The sequence below is a fragment of the Polistes canadensis genome, unplaced genomic scaffold (genome assembly GCF_001313835.1).
Source record: "Polistes canadensis isolate GaletaPanama2010 unplaced genomic scaffold, ASM131383v1 scaffold_97, whole genome shotgun sequence".
NCBI classification, from domain to species: Eukaryota; Metazoa; Arthropoda; class Insecta; order Hymenoptera; family Vespidae; genus Polistes; species Polistes canadensis.
In genome coordinates this window covers 255,950-265,464 of record NW_014569644.1, presented here as the reverse complement: position 1 = coordinate 265,464, position 9,515 = coordinate 255,950, and the positions used below count along the sequence as shown (strand labels likewise).

General features: G+C 34.2%; 1 protein-coding gene across 4 annotated transcripts in view; it reads right to left on the bottom strand.

The window, feature by feature from the left end:
- Window positions 1–9,515, bottom strand: part of LOC106787280 (heterogeneous nuclear ribonucleoprotein C-like) — a 276,054-nt gene that overhangs the window by 118,296 nt on the left and 148,243 nt on the right. For 3 of the 4 annotated variants that reach the window (XM_014749497.1, XM_014749496.1, XM_014749498.1), the window contains exon 3: window positions 2,711–2,716. In XM_014749497.1, the coding sequence (XP_014604983.1) occupies window positions 2,711–2,716 (6 nt within the window). Of the gene's footprint in view, window positions 1–2,669; window positions 2,717–9,515 lie in introns of all 4 variants that reach the window. The other variant, XM_014749499.1, reaches the window with a different exon arrangement.

The following is a 9,515-nucleotide window of genomic DNA, read 5'->3' as shown; positions in this document are numbered from 1 at the left end:
TTGTTTTTTCCCAATACAATTGAAGAGAAATTAAGGGTAGGTGGTTCTTTTTACGTATGTACCTAACCTCCAAATTGAAATTCAAAAATAAAAATACAATAAAGTAGACACACATTGCTCTTACTTACATTTACTAATTATTTAACTTATTATTAACGATATACCTCTTAAGTATTATTAATTATCAGTCGGTCGTTGTGTTGCAATTAAAACAAAACAAAAGAATATAACCCGCAAATAGTCGTTACTTTTTCAAACAGTTTTCAAATTTCGCGGGCTTTGGTTCTCCCTGATTAAGAAATAATTTGATTGGATTATTAAGTAGAAATATTTTGTCGCTATTGGCTTAAAAATGATTAGCCCCGCCTATTGTGATGCACTTTGAAAAATTACCTATTCCCCGAGACCGTAAATTACATTATTAGTTTACCGTATTTATATCGAAAATAAGAGAGAATATGACATTATTTAATTTCATTATCGAATCATTTGTATTCATATATGCGACCGCGTGTATCTGTACGTGTACGTGCCCGCGTGCTTTAGATCGATATTCGAAAACAATGGCAAATGATCGAGACGCTAATTCGACTCGGTGCCGCGTAAAACGACGTTAACGTGATTTCCATCTTGCGTATTGGGAATAATTTGGAAAACAGGATTCTCATCGATATTTACCTTTCCTCGTTAGTTTCGTAATAAGCGTGCGTTTTTTAAAACTCGAACGTGCGGGTGCCCTTTTGTAATACACCCCCCCCCCTCCCTTTTGCTAACATCATTTGCACGTTCGTTCGAAACTTCCCGTAGGATCGTCGTAGCCTTTCGTCGTCCCATTACTTTTTTCTTTTTTTATTTCTATATAAAAGTTAATATTAGAATACGCGTTTTATTGTTTGAATTATGTTAAACGAAACTCGCGGTTAACTGTAGTGCATTGTATTAACGGAAAACTGCTAAAGTTTATACTTTCATCACGAAAATTTACATTATCCTGAAAAAGCGCAGACTGTACGAATAATTTTTCACTTGGATAATTATACAAAAGAAATAAACAAAAGAAAATGAAAAATAAGGAAATAAATAAATAAATAAAAGGAAAGATGTGAGGTGGGTATTAACGTTAAATACATTTCAAATGGTTTTCATTCGTTAATGACTTTCCAGTAAATTAGAATCGATAAACGATATCGATACATATACCACTTCTAGTATCCGCTAACGATCTTTTTGCCAATGGCAAAGAGGAACAAACGTTTCGTAACAACAAAAACTCGTGACAACAGGTCAATCCCGTTAAAAGAAACCTAACGGTTTTGTTTCCTCCTTTACTTTCGATTGAAAAATTTCAATCCGGTCGAAAAAGAATTGCAAATGGCCTATGGTAATGATAATGATAATAATAATAATACTCCATACTTTTAACAAGCATTATTTCTTCGTATCGCATGCTGAAAATCGAGGGTTAAAAAAAGAGGAGGAGGAGAAGTGGAAAAAGGGAAGAAAAAAAGATGGTGAAAAGTGGAGAATTGGAAGTCCTCTGTGGCAAGGAAGCAACCATGGTTATATATATATATAGCAATTACTTTGATTAAATGCGAAATAAGATTCACGGTTCGCCATACTCTAGGATGTAACTCGGAGCCAGCTAATTGTAAGAACTAAACTTCTCCTCTCCAAGAAGTTGGAAGGTGCTGTCCTATAATTAGATGGCTTGATTATGGAGAAATGGCCGCCAGAAAAGGGAAGACTTTAAATTGAGTTACGTTATAATGTGTATAAATCTACAAACCTATTCCTTTTATTTTCTTATTCTTTTATACTTTTTTTCTTCTCTATTAATTATTCATTCATAATGTTTATTTTATTCAACGAAATAATTTCAATATCGGTGCTTAAGTAGGTACAAGGTTAGGTTCGATAGTGACGTCATTCAACATGGCAGCGCAAAATGGTGGCGTGTTTTTTCAACACTCCAGACAATTTTTTCAAACTTCAATTAATTTATTTTTAATGATTTATATATACAGGGTGTCCCGTATAACACTAGTCGCGATTTTTCAAGTATTTGCGATAAACTGATAAAAAAATACTTTAAACAAAAGTTGATCTGTTTTTTTGATTGATTATATATTGCAGTAAATGAAAGTTTGAAAAAAATTCTTTTTTTAATGTTTTTTAAACATTATAAAAATATGTATATATAGAATAATGAAAAATACTTTTATGCATTAGTTGATCTTGAATTTGACTAGAACAATAATACATATACCTTTAAACGTAATTTCTTAAATGTAAATTACGTATAAAAGGAAATATTTTATCGATAGAAGGTAAAGAAGAAAAAAAAGAAACAACTGGTGTAATTGATGATAAATTTAAATCACAAGCAATTGTACTAATTTCATTTAACGTTCTGCAATACGAAGAAAACACGATGATGGTTTAGAAAACAAGACGAGTTTCTCAATGTTCGCGTTTAATATCCAACAGACACGGTCGTAGGAAGTGACATTTATTTGATTCTTTAGTACTCGTAGTAATAAACGATCACTAAAGGTGTCCCATTTAACAGTTACCACCAAACCCATGGAATTTATAACTATTTCGTATGGTTACTCGATTTATTATCCTTTTTACAGATTCATCAAACGTATCAAAGATTAACTCACTGTTGATGTTACTCCCGTTGTCATGCAGAGAACTCGCTCACCGTTATCTGTAATCAAATTAATAAGAAATTTGTATAATTACTATGATCACTCTTAAATTCTTTGTTTCTTTTTTTTTTTATTTAATTTTTGTCTCAAACAATTTCATCGACAAATATAATAAAAAATAATCAAACGAATCGAACATTTCAATATTTTCTATCATTTACGTCATATTATTAGGGGGTTACATGGGTTTGGGACTTTCAAAAAAATTTTTTTTTTTTTATTTTTTTTCAATTCTACAACTCATCTAGAATATTGTATTCAATTTTGAAGTTGATAGGAATAGTAGTTTTAAAGATAGAGCCCTGGGAAGTTGCACTCTTTAGTGGCTCTTATACCATCACTCAAATCTTTAAACGCGTTTTTCTCAAAACGCTTTTTCTAAAGTCGGTTGTCAAGATTTCTCGAAAACTATTTAACCGATTTTCATGAAATTTGCTACGCGTCTTCGTGATACTACTGACAAGTACTTGGACAAAGGATTTTCGTTTTTTTCATAAAATCGAATTTTAAGAAACCAAAATGTGGTGCAAATTGTTGCGAAATTTGAATGTTCTTGCTAAAAACGTTGCCAAAAATCCAAATTTTAATTTTTTTCTTTTTCCTTTGTCCAGTTTCTAGTTTTAAGTATTCACTAAAAGACCCTATTTTTTCAACAGAAAAACCCCCACCGTTTATAAGTTCTGCTGTCAACGCGGAAACACTTTTTTTCGGTGGGGTCACCGGAAATGACGTTGCAATGGCTGAGTTTAAAATATTTTTCAAGCAAAAATTCAGAAAATCTTCTTTAAATATGTATCTTAAATACTATAAAAAGTTTGAATAAGAATTCCATTGTTTATATTGAAAAAAAAATTGTTGAAAATATGCTATTTTTTCCCGGTGTAAACCCATGTAACCCCTTAAAAGGGATAACGAAATATTGTCCAATTAATTGTTAAACACTTTTAATAATGTTAACAATAACTGGAAAAAGAATGGAATACAAAATAAACAAAATATTAACAAACAACAACAACAACAAAAATCAATTTCAATGTGTCTGTAGGATTTAAACAAACATCGGTAAGCCTCGCGACAGGTGAATAGAGAGAAAAAGGTGGAAAAAAAAAAAAGAAGAAAAAAGTAGAATAAAGGAATGAAGCTTTGATTGTTTTCGTGAAAAGTTAAGCAAGATTTTGGAGATCGAAGCAGTAGAGACAAACCGTACCGTATTGAACCCTTTCAATATTCGATAGCTCACGTCCACACACTATTTGCCGCGAATCTATGCTTGTCAATAATCCATTGCGTTTTCCAATTAATTCTCTGACAAAGACTATCTATCTGTCTCTCTTTTTTTTTATTTCTCTCTCTCTCTCTCTCTCTCTCTCTCCCTCTCTCTCATTCTCACTTCATCTATTTTCCACACTTTACGAATCGACGTAACAGCGCGCTTTAGTTTCCGTATGATGAAACGCCAATCATAGATAAATAAAAAGAAAAAAAAATAAATAATAACGAGAGTGAGGGGAGTGTGGGGGAAGTGGGGTTAAAATTTAGAACAAAAATTCGTCACGACAAATAATTATCGGCCTATTTACAAAAGCATTATTACGCGTTCGTGCAAAATCGTACATAACCTATAATAAATATAAATGCATCGGATGAATTTTTATAAGCACCGTGCGAATTGTAAATTATATTCAAACAATTTTTTATTTAACTATCAATACATTTGTTTTATCGTAGTTTGTTTTTATTTTAAAATAAAATAACTCAATACAAATAATCAATTTTAATCTGACAAGACTATAAAAGAAAAACATCAACAATATTTTTATAACTAAAACAAATGTAAAATAAAATGTAAAAAGAGTATCGGAAGAATAGAAAAAAATTACTAAAATTTTTCGAAAATTGACACAACAATAGATACTTTTTTTATTCGTTAAATAATTATACTTTTATTGCAAACATATGAAAAGTTTTAAAAGTGTTTTGGACGCTAGGCGGCGCTGATGTCGGTGCACAATCTATACCATATTAACTAATTCTATAGCAAACAAGAAAAGAATAACAAAAAAAAAAAAAAGTAAAATTAACAATAATATTTAATTCATCGAAAATGTCGTCTCGTCAAAGTCATAAAGATAACTATCATCATTTCTAGATTACTATAGTACCTTTCTCATTGTAGGCTTTCTCTCATTGTAATCAATCAATTCTACCATTATAATTGTGCTTGTCAGATATGCAACATTAAACTATTCAATTTCATCAAATCAAAGAGGTGGCTTGAGTTGAAAAGAGATAGAGATAGAGAGATAGATAGATAGAGAGAGAGAGAGAGAGAGAGAGAGAAAAGCAGTAACGGATGTTCCGCAACGTACGTATGCTTTTGTACGCTTTGAAATTCGATTACAACTAGGATCGAATGATGGTTGGACGATCTAATTATTAACTCGTAACATAGTGTTAATATCAGGGGACCGCAATCGACGTTTTGACTCGCGATCGAGAATCTCTCTTACACCACGAAATTCGATAGAGCGAAAGCACGATGTTCTCAGTGGTTTCGTTTGTTCAGTGAAACTGAACAAAAGTTATCATGCCATTAGATCCGTCTACCTATCTATCTCCATCTATCTATCTATCTTCATCTACCTATCTATCAATTTGTCTGTTTATCTATTGATTATTAACCAAAAATATTATATGAATTTAATGATTTATTTCTTTGACAAATTTATATCGATGTGTATTTGAACGATTACTTTTGATCGTTACAAAACACACATTCCTGATTGAACAAACAAACAAAAATAAATATAAATCTATCGATAATCGTTGATGTAATAAAAAAAATACGATACGACGATATTGATAATATTAACACATTTATAAAGAAACATTTTATTAATATTTAATAATCCACGTCGTGTAATTTAAATACACGAACAAACTTACGTTTCATCTTTGAAAGCTTCCACCGTCTAACAATTAATTCCCCGCCCCTCTCCCCTTCTCCCACACTTCTCCTATTTTTCTACGTATAATTGCTAAACAAAAAATTGCCAATTCGTCTTCATTATATAACATTTTAAATAAGTTTTAAACGTTAGACCCACATTGCAATTTAATCATCCGCAAGCCGGTTTTAACTAATTATACTTTCCAAAACAAATCCATTCGCGTTTCCTCGTTCTTAAGAAAAAAGAAAAGATCAAAACAAAAAAGTAAGAAAGAAAACAATGAAATAAAAGATAACACAATGATGAACGACGTAACCATATAATTTACGGGGCTGGAAGGGGGGTGGGAGTCTGGTAGAAAGAAGAAGAAAAGGCGAGGGAAAAAAAAAAACAGAAAAAAAGAGAAAGGTTGTGGAGAGTTGGGGGGGAGGGGAAGGTAAAAGAAAAAATAAGATAGGCAGAAATGAAAAAAAGAAAAAAAAAATGGTTAGAGGAAACCATAACCAATGGCGTGGGTTTAACGTATAGTCGGTCTCCTCAATTACATCCAATGGCGGTTTGAATTCCTTTGGATCAACAGACTGTGAGCCTGGCATGACGCCATAGAAAGTTAATTCGCCTTGGCGCCGAATTAATTCCTCTCTCTCTCTCTCTCTCTCTCTCTCTCTCGCGTATAAATATAACGGTAGTTTCTAGGAAAGTCCAAAGGGGGTATCCTACATAGATTTCATACATTCTAACAATTTTCAAAAGAGAGAGAGTAAGAGATAAAGAAACTTACAATCTATCCCTATCTATCTATCTCACTTTAACTGATACACACTATCTCTTTTTAACTTTCAAAAGACCCAACAGACAGTCAGACAAACGTAGAGAGACGAATGGGACGAAGAAGGGTAGCATTTTAACACCGATTGTACAGGAAGTTGGAAGAGATCTACGTTTATGCATTTGTATTCGTAATACGTGTATTCGAATAACGTTACCTACTCACACCACTTACGTTTGTGTGTATCTGTGTATGAAAGATGAAGAGAGAGAGAGATAGAATGAAACTAGGAACGCTTGCCCAATGTCCGTGTATATCACTGAATTCTTAATCACCTACCATCTAACCTCGTCCTGTCCAACCCCTAATCCCAGACATGCTAACGATTACAGCTTATACTCGCCTAACGAATCTGCTTTTACCCGTAACTATAGTCATCGCAAGTGAGTAAGAGAGTAAGAGAGAGAGATACTACTATTGCGAGAATTTCTACGCGCCAAGAGAAATCGTGCTATACGAGAGTTTTACAGAAATAGCAAGCAAAGGACCTCGTTTTCACGACAATGGACTACTCGCCACCACCACCACCATCGTCGTCGTCGTCGTCGTCATCCGAACGATGACGCCAGTTTCGTTCTACTATCGTTTGTTTTTGTAACTATACTAATAAAGATCCCTAGCAATTTTCCCCACAACCCCACATCATCAACACTTCGTTATTCGCGTGTGCGAGAACCACAGTGAATAGAAGAAAAATAAGTGAAAATAAAACAGAAAAGAGAATAAAAAAGAAATCAAATGGTCAGGGACCGCGGGGGGGGGTGGGGAGGAGCGGGAGCGTTGTTATAGGGAAAAAAGGTAATAAAGAATTATTACTAAGTTTAATTCTTAGGGATGTTATTTTTTGGACAGGTTTAAATTACATGAACAATATATTTATTCGTTGAACGTTTCATCTTTATTTGAGACTTCCCTCAGCAACTCGATAGTTATGTTCATAAATCAGTTGAAACTTATGACTGTAATAAAAATGATGTTATATTGACTTATGAATATAACTATCAAGTTGCTGAGGAAGTCTCAAATAGATACGAAACGTTCAACGGATAAATATATTGTTCATCTAATTTAAACCTGTCCAAAAAATAACATCCCTAAGAATTAAACTTAGTAATAATATTAAACAATTTTGGATAAGAAACAAATCTTTATTATAGTAATAAAGAATATTGGCATAATAATAATAATAATAATAATAATATCGTATGAAAATGAGGTAACGTCTCTAACGTTGAGAATTATTAATTGTATAAACTACTATTATATATATATATATTTCGTGGTTGGTGGCAAACGATCGAGAAGTGGACGACGAAATGGATGCTAATTTATGTTACCCACCTATCCCCGAGCCCTTTCCCCCTCCAAAACCCCCCTTTTTCACTCATGCCGTAGATATTTTGTCATACGTCGCGATTTTATGCGAGTAATATGAAGGTAGTAAATCATGTACGCCAATTAATATAAATCATATGCTGCATTCGTAATTAATCCTTCCCTATATCTCCTCCCCGCTCCCCCCCCCTCTTCCCGGCTTCCCCTGTCCCTGATACACCGGCCCTTTTTTTTCCTTTTATCTCTTGATTCTCATCGTTCTACCTCTTGAACGTGTCACATAGACAATAATGATGACGATAATAATAATAATAATAATAATAATAATAAATCGTGGAACAAAAGGAATGATTTGCTTATTCCCACCTGCCTGTCACTCCCCCCCCCACAAATTTCGGTCGCCTACTTGCATGCCTATTTTCTATTATAATATAAATTATCGTTCAATAATAAGACGATTTTTTGGAATATTAAAAAATTCCTTATACCTGACGTTAATTTTCTTTAGATCGTTGATGAAAGTTATTTTCATATCGTGGTACATATATGAAAAGGGGGTGGGGAGGGGTGAAAAATGAGAAAAAAGGGTATGCGTCGTTATTAACGCATTTCTTTTCCCATACGTTATTTGACACCGTCCCATCCACATCCCTCCTTAGTCCCCGTTAAGAAATCGACCAATCAGATCAGTTTTATTTTTTCTTTTTTTGATTAATACAAAATTACAATAATATCATGAAAAAACAATTTTGCGATAATAATAAGAAATATTTGTATGATTCGTTAAAACGTCTAAAAATTACCAATGTTGTGACGGAGAAAAAAAAACAAAATAAAAAACACACACACACAAACAAAGGTTTTGTCATGAAAAAGGGCAGGGGGATGGGGGACTGGGGTAGGGGGAGGATGAAAAAGGAATACCAGCTTGATATTAACTAACGGCCCTTTAGGGCGCATCAGTGTTGGATCAGAGAGAAAGAAAAAGAAAAGAAAAGAAAAGAAAGGGAAGGGAAGGTAAAGGAAGATAGACAATATAGGAGGGAAACTATGGGGATGGGAAGAGGGGAGCAAAGCATGGAAAGGAGCAACCATCCGTACGGTACGATGCACGTGGGCTAATTATGGATCAGCCGCCGGCAGACAAGGCCGTGTATAAATTTTGACACGAGAGGCGCCCACAGGACGTGCCGAGGTGAGCAAGGCTACCCCGAAAAAGGGATAGGAGTGTAGAACTGGGTGAGGAGGGGGGCTGAGGGGATGTAGGGAAGGAAGGAAGAAAGAAAGAAAGATATAGGAGAGGTAAAACCGCGTATTAAAATTCCGGACGTCTCGTGAAATACTGATCCGCGTGGAGAAGTTGTATATAACACACACATACACACAGACACATGCATACTACACACAAATAGAAAGATCCCTACTGTAGACCAAAAAGAGAAAGAGAAAGAGAGATAGAGTGAGAAAGGGAGAGGGTTGGAAAGCTCGAAGTGGGGTTGGAAGGTGGTGGTGGTGGTGGTGGTGAGATGCACCATGGTACTGCCAACATAGCTCGTGCCCCGGGGGATTAATCACAGGGCATTATGGCGGTGCCGGCTCAAAAGCGCCCAAGGAACGAGCAAGAATTGACTAGGGAACAAGCTGAGAGTGAGTGAGTGAGAGAAAGAGAGAGAGAGAGAGAGA